At 36.7% G+C, this 21,139-nt stretch overlaps 1 protein-coding gene and 1 non-coding gene across 2 annotated transcripts in view; one reads left to right on the top strand and one right to left on the bottom strand.

The window, feature by feature from the left end:
• SVEP1 (sushi, von Willebrand factor type A, EGF and pentraxin domain containing 1) overlaps positions 1-21,139 on the top strand; it is a 162,297-nt gene that overhangs the window by 65,220 nt on the left and 75,938 nt on the right. Inside the window, exons 7-14 of the mRNA XM_010978720.3 lie at positions 4,153-4,350; positions 6,826-6,944; positions 9,692-9,821; positions 13,292-13,399; positions 14,146-14,277; positions 15,052-15,246; positions 16,544-16,665; positions 18,949-19,057. Of these exons, the coding sequence (XP_010977022.3) occupies positions 4,153-4,350; positions 6,826-6,944; positions 9,692-9,821; positions 13,292-13,399; positions 14,146-14,277; positions 15,052-15,246; positions 16,544-16,665; positions 18,949-19,057 (1,113 nt within the window). The remainder of the gene's footprint in view (positions 1-4,152; positions 4,351-6,825; positions 6,945-9,691; positions 9,822-13,291; positions 13,400-14,145; positions 14,278-15,051; positions 15,247-16,543; positions 16,666-18,948; positions 19,058-21,139) is intronic.
• On the bottom strand, positions 18,547-18,619 carry TRNAP-AGG (transfer RNA proline (anticodon AGG)). The gene has a single exon. It is a non-coding gene; the product is annotated as a tRNA-Pro (tRNA).

Here is a 21,139-nt window from a genome sequence, read left to right as displayed (position 1 = left end):
CCTGTAGGCAGAAGCTACAAGGGGTCCCAAACCACAAACAGAGTTAGTTAAAGTGGATGCAAATCCTGATTAACCATCAAAAGGAAATTACTTCCTTATTTATGGTTTGTTAGGGAACAACTCAATTAATAGTCCCCAAATTCTGACAACAGCCATAATTACTATGAAAATCCCCACTTTAAAAAGCTGATAGAAATGAGTAGAAAGTGTCTTGAAGAATAGACAGGTGCAAAACAGGAAAATTTTGAACTTGAGTTATAATGAGAGAAAACTTATTCTAACCGTCATAAAATAGATTATGAACCCACAGTAATTAAAATAGTACATTAATGGTACAAGGATGCACAGAACAACGGAAGCAAACAAGGCTCAGAAACAAACAATAGTTTACAGAAGAATATAATATTCAATAAAGGAAATTTCAGATATCAATGGGGAAAAATAGGTTATCTAAAAATTAGTTTTGACTTTCACCTCATTTTAAAAAAAATCACTAAATTAAGTTAAATTAATGTAACTAATTAATTAAATCAGGCAAATTATGGGGTGAAATAGAAGAAAAAATACAGATTTTTAGTGGAGAAGAACTTCCTTAAAATAAGAAGAAAGGACAATATATTTGAATATATAAAATTTGAATATATAAAGTTTCTATTTAGAAACTAACACAGCATTTTAAATCAACTATACTTCAGTAAAATTAAAAAATTTTTTTAAATGAATATACAAAGATTTACATGTCTGTATTTCCAATGAATTCTCTATGGTATTAAAATGCAAACCAGAAAAAGGATAGGTTATTTGAACACATATAACAGAGTCAAGGTTCCTGACATTTTCTGACATACAGAACTAGACCAAAACATGAAAATACGAAGACACCAATGCAAAGAGAAATAAAGGAAAGGAATTGAATGGACAAAGGAGAAATTTTTTAAATTCTCTTAAAAAATAAAAAATGAAATTGAGAAAATTCTAAAACCAAAGTTTTGATATGTGGGCTAAATTATACACTGATATAATTTCATAGATATAAATTTTTTCATTATTAATTAGGAAGAATGAAAATAACTAACCATTAAATTCAAACGTTAGGAAAAGAATGATTGCAAGAAGAGTTGAAAGAAGTACATGATAATAATTAAGGAAAATGAAACTACAAAAAGGAGATGGAATGGAGTAGAATGAATAAGAGGGATATCTTTGAATAAAGCAATAAAACATTTCACAGTATAAGTAAGAAAAATGTAAAAGCAGAATTTTTCTAAGAGGCTATAACAAAGAACTATATAGAGGTCCGAGGTTTTTTAAAAGAATAATAAAATGCCATAAGTTTATTATGTATGATTTTCTAAGAAAATGAAAATTCTTAAAGGAATCAAGGAAAAAAGTAAGAATGCAAATGTGTAGTTACCTATGAGTAATTTATGAAGAAATGGAAAATGTTAGAGTATTAACTTCTCCTCCAAAAATGGCCATGGGATCAATGCAACTCTTTCAAACTTTTAAGAAACAGTAATTCTCATACCATGTAATTGGGCCCAAATAATGGAAAGCTAATCAATTCATATTATCAAGCTATTATTCTCCTGTTGCCAACGTGATAACTTTTGTCAGAAAAAATGTACAAAACTATGACAGCAAATATACTAGCAATCCACATTCAAAAGAATGGTCTGCCAGAAAAAGTAGAGTTTATCCTAGGAACGCAAGAAGGGTTTAAAATTAGGTATTCTATATCAACATAATAAATTACTTCATTATAACAAGCAGGAAAAACTTATATGGTAGAAGATAAAAATGTATTCATTATCATTTAAATGAATTTTTTAATAAAAGTCCAAGAAGCTCACATTGATAACTGACAGTTTTTTAAAAGTCCATCTTGAATCTGCATCTGCTTATGAAAATAATACAGACCATCTTACTGAATCTAGAAAAAGAAAAGGCTACTCAGAATCATTCGTATTATTTAGTATTGCTCTCTTAAGCTTTAGCTCTTGTAATAAGTCATAAGGTTAGAGCTTTGAGGATTCAAAATTATCATTTGTAAAGTGCGTGTCTACCTCCAAAATAGAACAAATCTACTGAAAGACTGAGCGTTCACTATAGTCATAAGAATACCAAATAAGCAACTCTTCTATGTAAATGATAAACAGAATATATAATGGGAAAGCACATTCAAAAGATCTATAGAAAATATAAAATATGTAAGAATAATGTTACACAGATAAGTGGAACCTGTATTACACAAACTACAAAATGTTACTGAGAGATGAAAAGAACACTTTAATATTTTTATAAAATTGTACCAAAATGTGCATTCTCTCCAAATATATATATATATATATAGGTAAAATACAGCCTCATTCAACAGCCCAAAAGGGATTTTCTTTTCTGCCCCCTTTTTGGAACTGGGGAGTAATTCCAGGATTCATCTGGAAGAATATGCAGGCAAAACTCACTAAAATCAGATTGAAAGGGAAGGGTAATAAAGAATAGAAAAAGTAAGTAGCTCTACTGGGCTTTAAATATACTAAAACTGCAAAAATGAAAAGCATGCAAGAATTGTTGTCAGATCAGCGGGACAGATAGATCCCAGAACTTTTGAGTTTCGTGTATTGTTGAGGAAGCATCACAGCTCAGTTGAGAAAATGAGGTTTATTTGACTAATAATACAGGAAAATTGGCTAGCTCCTTGGGAAAAACAAAATGAAGCAAATTGAAACTTCCATATGTCCTTAATCCACACCAGACATCGATATAAATTATTCATAGTTTTTAAAATATAAATTAAAAATAAAACCATTAAAAGGTAGAAGAGAGTATATTAATATATGTGTATGAATGTTAAGCAATCTCAGAATGTACTAAGCATAAAAACAATGAAGAAAGATTTTCCATTAGGTTAGAATGGATGAGATTAGACTATATAAAAATTAGAGTCACCTTCATTGAAAATACCATCAGCAAACGATAAGAGACTATTAACAGGGAATGAAATCTTCAACAATTATGCCAGCCAAAAGGAGAATTTTCCTTATAAATAACCATCCCTAAATAAAAGATGTTGAGCCCCATGTAGTTCTAATATTTGAACCACGAATTTGCTCTGTTCTTCCTCTTAATTGAAGCAGAACAGGAAGTCTGGGCTGTCACATGGTACATACTGTGCAGAAATAAAGAAACAAGCCACTTTCTTGGGGAAAAAATTGAGTTTGCTCACACAGAGGTTTGAAAGCAGTTGTTTCAAGGGGAGGCATGATGGTGGAAGGTTTTGGGAACACACGGGTTCTGCCACTTATCTGTTGGGTAACCTCAGGAAAATTAACTACGATACAGTTATTACAATGCCCCAGCATCCTTGTTTGTAAATGGGAATAATAACAATGGTCCTTTCTGCACAGGATGAAAGGAGTCAGTCCCTGAGAGTAATGCCTGGTGCATACCAAGTTCTGAATGTTAGTGATTATCACATGGACAGTACAGACTAAAGACGCTAGCAGTGCTCCAAGTAAAATCACTACTACAACACACAAATGTGTATATGGGTTCCGTGCACACACACACACAACACCCTACTTTAAGTCCTAGTCTTGATTTTCTGTTCTGTCTCCATTCTACTTAATTCATGTGCTATTATCCATCCCTGCTGAAGGTAACATTAAGAGTTAAGACCCTAATTATAACACAGTGATTCTAGGGAGAGGATAAATCCTTTTCTTGTAATGTGCTTGCTGAAAGATGGCACTCAAAAACTCATAAAATGTGGACTGATTGTAGAATTGTCACTTATTCCATGAAAGATAGAATCTCATTTACTATTTTATACTTCAGAGCCATAAAGTAATATTCTGCAAACTGAATGAAGATACTTCAAGCAAACGATAAAAGTTGCAGGTGGCATTGATTAAAATACCAGTTAGAAATTTTTCAAGGTTTTGATACTGGCAAAATAGCATGAAGTAACCAAAGAGACAGAGTTGAGCATTATTTACAACACAACATTTTTTCGGTGTCATAGACAGACATCATTTAGTGATTTATGTCAATACCAAGACAGCATAATTGTATGTTTCTTGAGTAAAGAAAATTGGTGGCATTTGTAGTTTGTGGGAATGCAGATAACATTTTCTCCCTCTCCTCTGACAGAGCGCCACTGCTCCACGTTTCAGAAGCCCAAGGGTGTCACTGTGTCACCCCCCAACTGTGGCAAGCATCCAGCTAAACCTGGGACGACTTGCCAGCTCAGCTGCCGCCAAGGATTCATTTTATCAGGAGTCAGAGAAGAAGTGAGATGTACCACCTCTGGAAAATGGAGTGCCAGAGTTCAGACAGCAGCTTGTAAAGGTCAGTCCCCACACTGGTCAGGTTGAAAACCAAATTCCTATATGATGACACATTGGTGTAGCATGAGACTGTCCCTCTTTGGAACTTAATGCTGCAAATCCGTGGTAAAATGGTAGATGTTACCCCAGTACGTTCTCTGAAGATTTCTGTTTCAAAATGATGGATTTACAAAATCCAATTACCATATGCCAGGCAATGACAGAAGACACAGAAAACCATGGATGGCATTAGAGCTGGAAATCAGGTAAGTTTTCCATTGGGAGTTGAAAATCTTTGAGGAATTTCTGGTCCATATAAAGCAGGGGAAACTAAATCAATTAAAAAAAAAGACCCAAACAAGTCACCAGCCCTTTGAAACCTGCATCTCAATCTCAGTGTGTTCACAAGAGAACTTTGCCTCTTCCTTGCAGCAAGAGCAGACGTATATGAAAAGGAGGTATTGAGAGCAAGAAAGAGTTCTTAGAAGTAAAAATATAAATGTCTCTTAAGAGAAGAGCAAAGAAGTGGAATGGATATTGTTGAAAACAATATTAGTGATTTGAGGAAGCAAATTGAGAGTTTCTTCAGAATGGAGAACTGATAAACAAGGAACTTGACTATTCCAATGGATCAAGCCCAAAAGATGGATGTTTAGAGATACCTACGATTGACTGAGAAACCCTAATGTCCATTTAATAAGGAGTTCCAGAGGAGAGGGGAAAAGGGATAGAGGAGGAGAATTTTCCTACCAATAGAAGAATGTTGCCCTGAGTTACAGAAAGGCTTGAACCACTAGAACAGAAATAGCGTCTGACCTTGTTGTTTATCTGTTTTACAGAAAGTAGTGTATATCTGCTAATCCCAAGCTCCTAGTTTATCCCTCCCCCAGACAACAAGGACCTACTGTGTAGCACAAGGAACTATGTTCAATATCTTGTAATAACCTATAATGAAAAAGAATCTGAAATATACATATATGTATAACTGAATCACTGTTGTACACCAGAAACTAATACAACATTGTAAATCAACTATACTTCAATATAAAAATTAAAAAATGGAGTACCATTACCAGTAAAAAAAAAAAAACAGTTTATTGATCTATATTCAAGTACACAGTGAAGAATATGAGTCAAAAAAAGAAAAAAACAAAAACTTCTGAATGTTGGGCAGGCATTCTTTTACTCCCCCTGGTTAAATTTTCTGAGGTCTTAAAGTTAAGGATTAAAATCTGAAGTTTCCAGAAATAAAAGAGAAATTTCACACAGGAAACAAGATTCAGACTCACACTTACTTCTCGTTTACAACTCTGAATGCCAGAAGGAGATGTAGCAGTGTCCTAGGAATACGGAGGGAAAATAGATGTAAACTTTAAATTCCACATCCGTTCAAGCTATTATTCAAGTGTAAATGGAAAAGAAAATACTTCTTTAGATTTTAAGAGTCAATATGCTAATGTATCTTTGTGGGGAACAGTTGTCTAAGAATTAGACCCTCTGAGAAAAAGAAATTATAAATTGAATAAAATTTTAAAGAAACAAGGTGAGACACAAATCAGATCAATTCGGATATATTCAGCTGTGAGTTACAGGAGACATAATTTAACGTAAACTTGAGAGGATTTGTTGTATTATCTAATAAGAACTTAGCTCTACAGTGACTGATGTGGCTCTGTGGAGTGTTTCCACCTCTAATTCATCCTCTGTGCTGCAAAGTTTCAAACTGCAAAAAATAATCATTGGCTTTAATTTGTTGTTTATTTTGCCAGTACGTTTGAGCATGCTAATTAATTCTACTTGACAGCCTTGTTTTCCAGTTCAGTTTCTTCCTGCCACACAGTCAGCATTCATTTTTTTTTTTCTGTTTGTTCCTTTATTTCATTCCAAAAGTATTTATCAAGTTCCCATTCTATGCCAGGTACTGTATAATACAATGGGACGAGAGATATCCTGGCATTCAAAGAACTTAAATTCTTTGCAGGGAGAAAATGCAGTTTCAAAATGGCGTGATGAGTTGTGGTTAGAAAGGACAGGGGGCTTTGGGAACTTGTGGAGTGAGCACCTAAAATGGACCAGCAGGGTCCAAGAAGCTTCCAGAGGAGGCTGTGTTTGTGGTGAGAATTCATGGACAGTGGGAGTTATCCTGGTAAAGGGGGAAGAGGGCATTGATTCAGGCAGATAAAAGAACATGGACAAAGACTCAGGTAAAAGAAGGACCACGGAGCTCTCGTGGGACTGAGAGTATTCAACCTGGAGACTGCGTTCTGGTAGGGGACCTTAAGAGATGAGGCTAAGATGTAGCCGTTACCAGTACAGGAAGGGCCTCACAAGCCATGCTGATCCACGGTATCCTGAAGGCAGTTGCAAATCCCAAATCAATCAGGAATTGGGATGTAAAAAAGGAGCCACAGAGTATGACTATCTTTTTACCTCTTTCTTTGATGATGTAGAATTACATTATCAATATGTTCATTAATTTGAGTATTTTCTGAGTCAGATGTGGAAGCTCCTCAAATCAACTGTCCTGCGGACATAGAGGCCGAGACTCAGGAACAGCAAGACTCTGCTAATATCACTTGGCAGATTCCAACAGCTAAAGACAACTCTGGGGACAAGGTAAGGTTTGAGCAAATATTTGCATCCTTTTTCAAATGGTTTCTAAACATACTGCAAATACGTGTGATATTGAAAACTTACTAATACTCTAATGGTAGTACACTCTCTAGAGGTACTCATAAATGTTAATGCCTCATCTGATAGAAGAATGATCAGCTTTGAGCTTCTAATTAGGAATCTCAGGTAAAAATCTCTAAAAACGGAAAACCTTTCATTCTGTGGGTTTGTTGTATTGTGCATCCACTAGGATGATTTGGCTGAGAATTTTTTGCCTTTTACTAAGCTTTTAAGAAAAAGAAAGATGGGGACTCAATCTTGGTTCCTATTTATAAACAGATCTTTTATTTTTCTTTTCTTTTTTTTTTTTTTTTTTTTTTACTTTTCAAGGAAATATGTTTATTAAAAATACAAGCCCCACACATGTGCTTTCCTTCACATCTAAAATAATTATACAAGCTCTCCGGGCAGTGGCTTGTGGCTTGGACTTGGTTTTTTTGTTTGGTTTGTTTTGTTTTTTGTTTTGTTTTGTTTTTATTGAAGTACCATCAGTTACAATGTGTCCATTTCTGGTGTACACCACAATGCCCCAATCGTGCATATACACACATATATTCATTTTCATATTCTTTTTCATTAAAGGTTACCACAAGATATTGAACATAGTTCCCTGTGCTACACAGCAGAAACTTTTTTAAAATCTATTTTTATATATAGTGGCTAACATTTGTAAATCTCAAACTCCCAAATGTATCCCTTCCCACCCCCTTTCCCCAGTAACCGTAAGATTAAACAGATCTTTTAAAATATGATCCTGAACTGGTTGCATATTGGCCAGTCTAAAGAAGATAACATCAGTGTTTCTTAGTTGTTTTAAAACCAGCATTATTCAGAAAGCAGTATTTTAATATTCTATGTACAGTAGCTTGAGATAATTATCCATCAGATGCTAGAAAAGGAATTAATTTAAATCTTAAATCTGTACTATTAGTATTCACATACATACAGATGCCCTTAAACAGTATATAATTTTCACACCTGCATGTAAATATGTATGTAACTTATGTATCATTCAGGACATGTGGTGGGAGGACGGACACACACAGACACACACACACACACAGACACACACACACACACAAAACCTGTTCTGATAATTGTGTTGAAAATACTTAACTATCAAGGTAACTTTTTAAAAAGAGTATATTGTTAAATATAGTCATCATTCTGTATATTACATCTCCAGGACTTACTTTTTTTAGAAGTGGAAGTTTGTACCTTTTGACCACCTTTGCCCATTTCGACCACCCCCACACCCCTCCTCTGGCAGCCACCAAACTGTTCTCTGTATCTGTGATCCTTTTTTTTTCCCTTCTGCATATAAATGAGATTGATTATATGTTATTTATCTTTAGGTCACTAAAGACAGGGACCTTTTAAATCTGACTTTAAAAAAGCAAAGGTGATTTCTAGGAGTAAGTGTACTGCAGGTGACGTGTGTGTTGAGTGCTCCTTCACGTGTGGTTCCCACTGTCCACTAAAAGGCCCATGAAGACATGCATTATCAGCATCATTGTCATCGTGATCAATGTCACTGAACACCAAGAAGAGCACAGGGACATACTTGAGGAGCTATGAGAATTTACTCTAAATGTAGCACCTGTGTGTTAAAATATTTTTTAAAATATAATGGAAAACACAAATGTATTTGACTACAAGTGTATTTTTCAATTTGTATTTTAAAAAATTTCTCAGGAGGATGGATATAGCTCAGTGGGAGAGCACATGCTTAGCGCTCTCGAGGTCCTGGGTTCAATTCCCAGTACCTCCAATAAGAAGAAGAAAAAAAATACAAAAACATTTTTTTCTCAATTAGAAGACAAATAGCAAACTAGAGAAAAATTCTTCAACCTTGTCAAGTTTTAGAATGTTTATTATATAATATATTAATATAAATTTATCTTTATCACATAATTTTCAAATGGACTAAAAAGGCAAACATATAATTCAAAAAGGAAAGAGTATATGTATCATTCAGTTATATGAGAATTTAATCTTAGCATAAGACATTAAAAAATTACAAAATAAAATAATGGCCTGGTTCCAGATTTTTGACTTACCAGAAAGTAATGTTACTTAATATAAATCAGAGAACTTTGAGTAGGAACTTTGACACTGATACTATCAAAGAGCAACAGTAGGAAAGCAAATTTTTACCATGATCAGGAAATAAACTTTGTATTACCTGTCAATAAGATGTTCATGACTTTGAGGTTAATAATTCTGTTCCTGGAAATTTATTATAAAGACAAACTAAACCTTTAAAAATTTTCTGTGCAAAACTGTTCATCCTAGTGCTGCTTACAATAGTAAAATTTGGGACCAATTTAAATGTCCTTGAATAGATTTTTCTTTAAAAAAATTACTGTGTATTCTATATGTTATGGAAACTTTCGGGAGTCGTCTTAAGTTCTAAAAGCTATGTAATAGCATAAAATGTTTTAAAATACTTTGTTTAAAAAACAAGGAACAATATTTCTTATGTATGCCAACTCTATAAACTATGTAGATAGAATAGTCTGGAAAGAAATGTACCAAGGGTTGTGTCTGCTCCCCCCACCACACACACACTAGGTATAAAACATTGTGTCATTTTTAACTTCATTTTGCTAATAATATATAAGCCAAAAATAATAAAGTTACTATTGATACTAACGGAAACTTTCAAAATATTTGTGTATCTCCAAAAGGTGGCAATCCACGTTCATCCAGCTTTTACCCCACCTTATCTTTTCCCAATTGGAGATGTTGTGATCACGTACACGGCAACTGACCTATCCAACAACCAAGCCAGCTGCACTTTCCACATCAGGGTTATTGGTGAGTCTTCAAATTACTTGTTTAGATTTGTGAAAGTAATCCAGTACCCCCAAGGCCTTTGTTTTTGTTTATCTTCATCAACTCCCTTCCCACTGAGTCTTGGAAGCCTATTCAAGCCTCGTCCTCTTTGAAACCTACATACCTTTTAACCATCATTGTATCTCTTTATGTATATGAGCCTTTTGGAGAGTTCCCAGTGGTTGCCGTCTCTTTTGGTTTATCTGCCATTTATTCTCCAAGTCACTCAAGTCTGGCTTCTGTCTTCTCTCATCGAAAACTACTTTCATCAAGGTCACTCTAGTGATCTCTAGAGTTATTACTACTGCACATTTGTTAGTCCTCGTTTACCCAATGTTTCCATAGTTTTTACATTATTAGTGGCACTCTCTTAATCAAAACTGCCTCCTCCCCTAGCTTCTCTGACACCGGCTTCCTTGTTTTTTCCCACGTTATTCTCATTTATCCTTCCTTGTTGCTTTTGTAGGCTTCTCTTTCTCAGACCAACTGTCAAATGGGGACCATCCCCAGAGTTCCAGCCTTGGCCCTCTTCTCCTTCTTTCTCTCTAGTTTTCCTGGTAATTCTGTTAACTGACAGCTCCCAGATTGCTATCTCCAGCTCAGATCTCTCTTCTGGAATTCAAACCAACGTGTAAAACTGCCTACTGGACTTTCCCATGTGGATGTCCCTCTGGCATTTCAGACTCACCCAAACCTAAGATATTTCTTAGCTCAGAAAATGGAGTTGAAACCTAGCTACCATGCAAACATCTGGAAGCCACTCTTGCCTCCTCTCCCTCCATCACCAATATCCAGTAAGTTATCACGTTCTCCTGGTTTCATCTTCTTACTGTCTCTGAAATCCTTTCCAGTCTCTCCACCCTCACAACCCACTGCTATAGATCAGTGTTTCTTTTTTATTTTATTTTATTTTTGTGGCCTGGTTTACTCCATCATCTCCCGATTGGTGTTTGTGCTTTCCATCAATTCTAATAGATAGCAGATACTCACCAGCAAGACTTAATACGTCGAGAATATATGAAGTGATCTGCAGTGGACAGGAGCCCAGCCTCTGGAAACTACTTGAGTCTGTCCAGCTCTACTGCTTAAGGCAGTGTGACCAGTCTGTGCCTCAGTTTCTTCATCCAGAAATAGAATTAAGAAACATATTACCTATAAGGTTATTGTGAGGTTTTTAAGTAGTTCAGATACCCAAACCACTCGAACCAGTGCCTGACGCATTAAGCTCTAGGTAAATATATTAACATTGTACTGTTTTTGTCTCAGATAGATTTTTCATATTTATTTTTAAAATTCAGTACCATTGAATTCATTTTATTTTAAGAATTTTACATGACCTCTTGAAATAACTGATGTAGATCAAACTGGCTCCTTACCCTAGAAAGTGATAAGTTTTGGTCAAAGTAAATAAAAAGACAAACAAAAATGCATCTGATTCAGTTCACTGGGCTTAGTTGTTTTTAATTGCTTTTTCAGTGTTGTTTTAAACATGAACTTTACCCGTCGCGTGAAAAATATGTTGGATTCGTTTTTATGGTGCTGTGATTTTTCAACAGGGAAATGTGATTCAAGCGTTTGCCAAGTTTTCATTTTTCACAATGACGCGTCAGCATGGGGAAATGTAAGATATGTGCTCGAGTGTCTAGCTGGGCACTGGCTGAATTTTCAAATTATGGAAGAGAGAGAGGAAATGGGAAGGAGGAAGGAACAGGAGAAAGAGAGGGAAGGAGGGAGAGGAGAGAAATGGAGGGGGAGAGAGAGAGAGACAGAAAATATTCCAAAGCCTGCATTTTCTTGTTTTCCCCAGATGACAGGCTGCTGGTGTCTTAATGATTAATGAGAGGAAGTGGAAATGCTTTTGCTTAGCATTCCACGGAATGCGGCCTCGCTTGCTTGGAAATGGACTTCCTCTTTTGGAGACAGTGCATCTGCTAGGACCTCCAGTTCTTTGACAATAATCGGCCTCGTCTTAACTGTTCTCTTGCACCTGAGATTCAACTCTAAAATTTTGGCTAAAATCAGAGAAGTTTAGAAAACCTTGGAACTCTTTCATTTGCAATTTCTTTGAGGGAAAATAGTAAATCTTGTCAGATTTGTAAATTTAACTGTGCATCGACTTGATTCCGCATTCTCCAAGTGCGCTGGCCGCCTACGAGCGTTCCTTCATTCTTTTCTTTATTCAGCAACTTGTTCCAAGCACCTGTTGTGTGCCTGGTGCCCTGCTGTGGAGTGGAGATCTAACAGTTTACAGCCTAGGAAAATAGTAAATTGAAGGTACTGTGCTAAGGAAATGACAGGCACGAGGAAAAGAGAAAAACTCAACATTTATTCATCAGACTTAGCTTAGAACAGAAATCTATATATAGTCTCACAGGTACAGCTGGTTTACTTTCAGAATACGTCTTTCCGTTTAGCATAGATGGTATAGCGTCCTAGTCTTCATGCCTCTGACTGTAAGTTACCAGCGTATGACCTCAGGCAAGTCTCTTAAGCCTGCCTAGTTTGAGATTCCTCACCTGTGTAATTAGAAAAATAGTATTTGTCCAGTCTCCCTCAAAGGCATGTCGTTACAAACAGAAGGGCATTCCAAATGTATAAAAATCAATAGTTACATTAAAACTTCCTCCTACACCTTCTTTGTTGCCCTTTACTGACATCCTAAAAATTCCACCACATCCCTCCAGAGCTTTGCAACCTGGCTCACAGGCACCCCCTCACGCCCCTCCTTCCATGTAGATTACGGTGCTCAGCAGTAGACTCACAGCTCTTTCATTTCTACTGTGGCTTGCTCCCCCTTCTCTGTCTTAGCCCCCCCATTCCCATGTCTACACCCTCTTCTTTGTCTTGACGTGGAATTTATCAGCCTTAGGAATGAATCTTAGACTGGAGCGTTCCACCTTTAGACATAACCTGCTAGCCTTCCAGCAACATCACATCCTCACATCTTACATCTTCCTCAACAGTGGCTCAGACCTCTGCCCGTTGGGCCTTCCATTTAACCTTCAATCAGCCCAGCCTTGACCCTTCAGTTAAGAGGAGGATCATGGGAGTGATCCCAAGGAAATGACTGGATCTTTTCACGCCTTCCGACTTTCTGGGAAGGTTCTCTTCTCTTCTTGGTGTATCAGCTCAACTAGCACTGGTGAAACTCACAAATTAAATGCTCACCGTATCCCAAATTGTCTTTCACACTGTGGCACTCATGGTGATTTTAGTAATCTGGTATTTCTTCTTCAACAGGCAGAGGGAAGCGTGGCAAGAATCATTTTTCTTTTGACGTTGAGATCAGGGATAAGACATGCCTCATCATCCAAGGGGCCCAGGGCCGGCCTTGTGCCTGACACGGTCAGGGTTTTCTGCCGGCACAAGTAGACTTCAGTTCTATCTGGCAAGTCCCCTCATCACTTTTGAACATCAGTTGTGACTCCGTTCTCTGATTTCGTGCTCTTTAGATGTAGAACCACCCAGCATAGACTGGTGCCGGTCCCCGCCTCCAATCCAGGTCTCAGAGAAGGAGCACGCTGCCACCTGGGATGAGCCTCAGTTCTCAGACAACTCAGGTGAGGATGCGGGGTTCTTGCTGGCAGCATGTTCACCCCAAATTACACTTGATTTTTAAGAGCTTTTACAAGATCAAAGAGAAATGAAAAATCATATCTAAACCCAATGAATCATTATAAAAGGTAATATACTTTAATGCTAGAATAATTATATAAAATTTAACACTATTAATCCTACCTATCCACGGAGTTGCCTTCCATTCAATATTCAGTGGACATTTATTAAAACTATGCAAGGTGTTTTATTTGAAAGTGTTCTAATAAATTCATTGAGTCTCTAAGCTTCTATTGTACTGAAGGTATAAACTATGCATTCTATTGGTAAATCTAACATCATTCTATGTACTCATACTCAGTTCTCAAACATTTGCCAAAAAAAGTTATAAAAGTTCATAGGAAAATAGAAAAAAATGAGCAAATACAACTGAAATTCACCTTAAAGCTTTCACCAAATCCCAGAAAACAATAAAAATGCAAATTAGATTTCTTAATTAAATTTCCAATACTTACATAGACTGACCTATGCAAGGAGAATGATTTATTTAGCAAGAATGCCTTAATTTAATGAGGTTTTTGAGTCAACTATTTCTGTGTTAGTATAAAGATTATGTCTTCTATTTTCTGCCAGTGGCCAAATCAACATAAGCAGAATGCCCAGCTGGCTTGTGAAAATAATGAAAACTCAGATCTGATAAAGTGACTGCAGACTAATAACTCCCAAGTCAGATTCCTTCTTCCCCTTCCAGGAGCTGTGTTGGCCATCACCAGAAGTCATGCACCCGGGGACCTCTTCCCTCATGGGGAGACGGTAGTGCGGTATACAGCCACCGACCCCTCAGGCAATGACAGAACGTGTGACATCCACATTGTCATAAAAGGTATTCCCTTCACAAGCCTCCAAAGATCTAGTGGACATTTGATATGTGTAATTGCTGTTGCACTGTGTTTGTGAAAGAAAATAGACTCGAGCAGTAGATTTTTTTTAACTGAAGTGTAGTCAGTTTACAAAGTTGTGTTAATTTCTGGTATTTTGCCTAGTGATTCAGTTACATATATATATATATATATATATATATATATATATATATATATTCCTTTTCATACTCTTTTTCACTATAGGCTATTATAGGATAGTAGATTTTTTAAGTTAGAATGCTGATAAATTTTATTGAGGTTTCCAGTTATTATTACTTCACTTCATGATAAATAGAAAGATTTTCTTCCAAAGTAGTCTTTAATTTGCAGCTTATTAACATTTTATCCCAAGTTACAAAGTGTGATTGTCATGATCCTGTTTTGAAGGCTTCAGGAGACAAGATTCTGAAAATGTATTTGCAACATAACGTTAGCGGTTTGCATTTTTATTAAAGGAATTGCAGAAATAACAACTTCAAATCAGAAATACTTTTAGCTTTTCATAACATATGCACCACCTCTAGTTACACAGAGGTACAGCTTTTCAACTATACCCACCTAGGAGTTAAAAAGCAGACATTACTGCAATCCCACATGAAGGATTTTTATTGTGAGAGTTTTTCTAGGAATAGTTGTGAACAGGAGGAAATCTTTTTCAAAATTCAGCCTAGACTCCTGGATTTTAATTTGTATTTCTTATAGCACTGTATACGATTGGTACAATTTTTCCCCCACAGGTTCCCCGTGTGAAGTTCCGTTTACACCTGTAAATGGGGATTTTATATGTACTCAAGATAGTGCTGGAGTTAACTGTACATTACGTTGCTCAGAGGGCTATGATTTCACAGAAGGCTCTACTGACAAGTATTCTTGTGCTTATGAAGATGGTATCTGGAGGCCGCCGTATTCCACTGAATGGCCAGACTGTGCTAGTAAGTTTTAATATTTTTCTGGGCTCCTTTAGTATATGTGAATCTGTGTTCGTCTGCCTGTGTGTATAAAGTTCTAAACATTAAAGAGAAAAATTGCCTTAACACAGGGACTGGGTTTGCCCAGCTGATTTGTATAAATAGAAAATGTAAATTCAAATCTAATGAAGTGACTGCAGAGTGGAAAAACAGTGCCATGAATTTGAAATGCTTGCAGATAAATATTCATCTCTCAATTTAAAATATGAGCCCACAGGAGTCTTGCTATTGATTGGATTGCTATAGGACAAGATTCAGGTTATGGCAAAACCCTCTCATTGTTATCTACCGGAATTATCCAGAGAGTTGTCAGCATGTCATTCTTGACCTGTAAACTTGAACGTAAAGTATAGCGTATAGTCTGCAGAAGAGCTTGTATTTAAAGTAAGAGCCAATATACTTGATGAGATCAGTCACGTTCTCTTCAGATCTAATTTAGATTTAGAGCTATTCTATAATCTTAAATGTATGTTATTAGAAAAATAATACAATCCCTTTGTCTATTGTAAATAATATTCTCTGGAGTGAATCTTTGATCCAGTACCCTAGATGAAGTTTGAATGCCAATGTCTTGGAAAAAGAGCAAAACTCACTCACTCGAGCTGTTTTTCTCCCCCCCAAATTTGGGAAGTAAATAAAAGTGTTATCATTTGCCTCTGTCACAGATGTAGACAGTAGGATTTTAATGACGACGCTGTTAAAAGGCATTGTCTTTGAATATTTTAAGACGTCTTGCTGAGTCTAATGTCTGAGCTTCTGACTCAAGGAGAAGTTTGTCCCTGTGAAATTACACTTTTAAGAAATATAATTTCACATAATATTCAGAAATGTTTCAATGTCTATTGGCTAAAAACATAATATAAACTTGTATGTTATAAATTTATATAAATATAAAATAAAATATCTTTGATGCAATATAATATCTTTGGGTTTTTCAAAGATTCCCAGGAATGTAATGAAAAGAATTTTTAGGTCTCTTTTTCCCTTAAATGTTCACTTTTTCATATGACTGGAAGATAAAGAATCCTGTTTCAAAGCAAATTTGTCACCGAGGAACTGGGTCCAGGCCTGCTTGGCTCATGGTTTATTATGATCAATTAATGCCTGGAAACATTCCTTGACTGTCATCTTTGTTTTTGTCACAGTCCCACAAATTGTGTTAGGATTAAAATACTAAATTACAGTTATTCCATGGAAAATTAAATGCTTGTTTTGAAAACGCTAACCAATTGAAATTTTTTTTCCCCCCAACATCTTCCAGTAAAACGTTTTGCAAATCACGGATTCAAGTCCTTTGAGATGCTGTACAAAGCAACTCGTTGTGATGACACAGATCTGTTGAAGAAGTTTTCTGAAGCATTTCAGACTACCCTGGGGAAAATGGTATGTCAGAATTTCTTTATTGCTTGCCATGTTTCAAAGGATGCTGTTGAGTTTTTTGTAGCCTCTCTGGGTCACGTGCAACAGAAGTTCTCTGTCCTGATGGTTTCCCTCTTCTTTGTGACCCAAACTGGCTTCTAATATTTAGAATTATTCATAGGCTTTGGAGTGAATTATAAGTAAATCCTTATTAAAACTCTTTGAAGTTTTTAAAACACTCTGAGTCAGAAAGAGAAGCTTACTTACTGTCCGCGTGGTTTCAGAATGTCTGCTTTGTTATTTAAAGAATGACAAAAATGCCATTGTAGATGGTATTTCTTTTATGACGAGGAGATAATTGAACGTTTAAAGGATTTCTTCATGCATTTTTGTTTATGACTCAGTCATTACAGGCAAGCAAAGCAATGTATTTAACTGTGTTGGGCATCTTGGAGGGAGGAAGTAATGTTACAGATGTTTGCATCCCTACCAGAGTGAGTGGCTTAGATGTTGGATAGATTCTGAAAGTAGATTTAATAATAGTAGTAGATTTGATGTCAAGCGTGAGAGAAAGAGCAGTGTCAAGGAGGCAGAGTGTACAGGAGCCCAGATACAGGAGGGGGTACACAGAGCAGTGTTAAGTGTGTGAAAGAAGGATCTTTTGTGACTCTTTTATCTGTGAAGAAAAGATGGAGACTGATCAGCCTCAAATAGGGGTGGGGAGGAGTTGTTGGAGGTTTGAGAAAAGAGTAGACGGTATAAAACAATTTTCTTAGAGAGCGTAAATGGATATACTAGAGAAATGTGGCAGGACTGGCAGTAAGCAAAGCTGTGTTTTCTCCCAAGCTGTAGTTGACCCTGTGGGAACAAATGTGGAGAAGACACAGCAATTAACCAGGTTTAAGGGTTCTCCAGATAATCAAATTAAGGAGGGTGCACGCAAGGGAGTAATTCATGGTGATGGACCGTGGAATCTAAGATGGGTAAATAAGGAAGTGAAGACATCAGGCATCATTTACTGCCTGGGGACAGTAAAGTGGTGGTAGGATCGGCAGATTACAGATTCTGATGAAGTCAAAGCATTGTTGGGTTCCTGAGAGTAGGAGTGCAGTTACTGGGAATGGTGAGGTCTTAGGGTGTGACCCCATATGGGAGTAAGTGACAAAGTGAAGCTGGAAGACAGAGGAGGAAAAAGAAAGAGAAGCCAAGGTGATGGGAGGATTAGTTGAGGGGATATAGAAGTCAAGAACTGTAACAGGGATGGTTAGTTCCTAAGGGTTCTTGAAATGAGGGGTGGCTTAGCGTGGGGGAGGGCTGTAGATGACAGTGATGATATATGGTGTGTTGATTGCAGGAGCTTCAAAGCTGTGGGGCTTCAAGCAGGTTCCTGCGAGCGTGATCTGGGAACAGCAGGGGAGGGTGAGGAAGACGTGTCCTCCACCTCCATGCCCACCACCCAAGGAAACTGGGAAGTTAGGTTCCATTGAGAGCAAAAGGGAAGAAAACATTAAGAGAGAAGGTTAAAAAAAACAATAACGTAGATTGCTGGGGAGGTTATAGCTCAGTGGTAGAGCGCGGGCTTAGCATGCATGAGATCCTGGGTTCAATACCCAGTACCTCCATTTTTAAAAAATTAAGTAAAAATAAATAAATAACCCTCATTACCTCCCCCCACAAAAGAAAACAAAAATTAAAAAAAAAAAAAAGTGGATTGGCCGATCACTGACCAAACATCAGAGGGCTTTGAGAAAGGTTTTGAGGACTTGAAGAAGGGTGGAAGATAGGGTGAGAGAAAAGGGATCTAAAGAGCCAGTAATATAATATTGTAAATTAACTATCCTTCAGGGGTTTTCGGCGGGGGTGGGGGTGGGGTGGTAATTAGGTTTATTTTCATTTATTTTTTAATGGAGGCACTGGGGATTGAACCCAGGACCTCATGCATCCTAAGCACACACTCTACCACTGATTTATACCCTCCCCACTGATACTTCACTTTTAAAAACGCCAAATGAGGTGAAAGTTCAGAGGCAAGAGATGTCCCGGGAGTCCTGGGCTTCTTTTGGTAAATGATATAAACACAGATAGAAGGCAGGCGACTGATCCTTGTGGTCCATGGGCAGTGGGAGGAGGTAGGGGAGGGCACCGAGGAGGGTCAGGAGCCTTTTTAAGAATAAGCAGAGGTCTAGGGCCCTTGCTCCTGCTGATGGAGGTGTGAGACCAGAGGCACGAAGGCTTGGCACGACGGCTTTACCCAAAGCACGCCCAGATGTGAAGTACCTTTTTGTCCTGTTCTTTTTTTATTTGCAGGTCCCGTCGTTTTGTAATGATGCTGATGACATTGACTGCAGACTGGAGGACCTGACCAAAAAATACTGCCTCGAATATAATTATGACTATGAAAATGGCTTTGCAATTGGTAATGACATTATTTCGTGTGGGTAGTTTGCAGAACTAATCTGCAGAATAAGAAAATAATTCCTGAAGAGTGGAGCAGACTAGAAAAATGAACTTTTGTGAATTTATTCATCAAGTATTTTAGGATGACTGGGTAATTTGATATTGTGTTTAATGAGCTTTATAGACATAGTACATTTTGGGTATCAAATAAGTTCTTTCCAAATATTAGCCAAAACTCTTCAGGATAATAATAACTAAGAAAACTAAGTCACATTATGATTGTAAAATTCAAATATTCATATGATAGCTTAGAAGAGAACAGTAATAGTGGTAAAGTACTAATAGCAACTTTATATGGCATTTAACTTAAATTACAATTAAGCCATTTATTTAAGATAGTTACACGTGTAAAATATTCCGATTCCTAACCTGGAATATGTTAAGACTCAATCTGTTCAAGTCTAATATATCTTTGAGTGGTATTCGGATATTTTCTTCATGTAGACTCTGAGCATTTTTCCATCTGTTTTTTTTTTTTTTTTGAGACATAATTGACATATAACTTTTATTGAGGCTATTCTGAAGCACAGCTATGTGATTCTTTTGCTGGTGCATGTGGCCACTTAGCTTACTGTCTTCATCTTTCTAGGCAATTTCAGTTGTGTCTCTTGATTAGCAAAATTGTCCTTTCCGGTAATTATACTTACTTTATTTCATTCTTATGAAACTGTCCAGAACTTCTGGAGTAATGTTTAAAAAATAATAATAGTGTCGTGGTTAAGGCACAGAACTCTCTGACGAACTACTAAGGTCCAAGCCTTGACATCCCCAGCCACTAGCTGTGTGGCCTTGCACAAGTTCCCAAACACTCTGTGCCTCCGTTTTCTCACCTGCAAATTGGGTGCATAAGACTACTGAGCTTATAGGGCTGTTATAAGGATTAAATGAAGAAGGACAGGTAAAGCGCTTAGAAGGTTATATGAGATAGTATTACATGACAGCAGACATCCTTTTTGTTCCTGAAACTAATCATATTTATATTTTTAGTGATTGAGCATTAAAAGGTATGTTGACTATTGCTTTGGACTTTTTACATTTCAAAATACTATTTGTGCACACATGTTTATTGCAAAAATTTGAAAAATGCTAAAAAAACAATGAAATCAAGATAACCTGCAATCTCAGAAATAATTCTATTAATATATTAACATATATGTAACTGTGTGTGCATATATGAGACCCGTACTATTTTGTGAACATGAATTTTTAGTTAGTGTTTTATTGAGGACATTTTTTATGTCATAAGTATTATATTTCAGTACAGCTTTTATGGCCACATATTATTTTATCCATCAATTTGCCTTAATTTATATAAACTGCTTCCTATTGGTAGACTTTGGGTTGTTTTCCGATCTTAACTATTGTGTGCTACTTCTCGGTGAACATATTGGATATTAAAGTTTTAGATAGAAAAAATATGAAGTGGCATTGGCAGGGAGTGACAGTGGCACATCTAGAATAACCAGGCCTCTCCTGTCACACGTGGCCCGGCTTCCCCTCCCGGCTTGTGGAGGTTAGGTTGCAAGGACAAGGATACACACAGAGGGAGTCAGTTGTCATTGTAAGGCTTTGAGATGGGCAATATCTGTCATCTTGTAAGGATCCAGATGGCTTGTCGTACAAGTGTACAAGTCATCCTGAGAGACGAACCTTCCTCCTTGTGTGTCTTTACAGTAGAGTCACAAGATGAACATATTTATAACAGCACCTTGGCCACCAGTCCTAATGTATGAAAAACAGAGGGCCAGTAAATATATTTAAATGGTTTGATCTCATCCTAATCATGTAATTCAAATAAAAACCAATAAAAGATGCCACTTTTGACCTATCAGAATAACAAATTTGAATAAGAATCATACTACCCAGAGTTGGCAAGGGTGTCAGGGGGAAAAAATCATATGCATGTATTGTGTGCAGAGGAGAAATTGAAGGGCATTGGACAGTATGTATCTAAAGGAGTAAAAATGCTCAGACCCAGAAATTCTGCTTCTAAGTGTATTTCTCAAGATAAAAATCATGCTACTGTGCGAAGATGTACCAT

Source organism: Camelus dromedarius, chromosome 10 (assembly GCF_036321535.1).
Source record: "Camelus dromedarius isolate mCamDro1 chromosome 10, mCamDro1.pat, whole genome shotgun sequence".
Classification (NCBI taxonomy): domain Eukaryota; kingdom Metazoa; phylum Chordata; class Mammalia; order Artiodactyla; family Camelidae; genus Camelus; species Camelus dromedarius.
The sequence above is the reverse complement of the archived record's forward strand: the minus strand, read 5'-3'. Positions and strand labels throughout refer to the sequence as shown.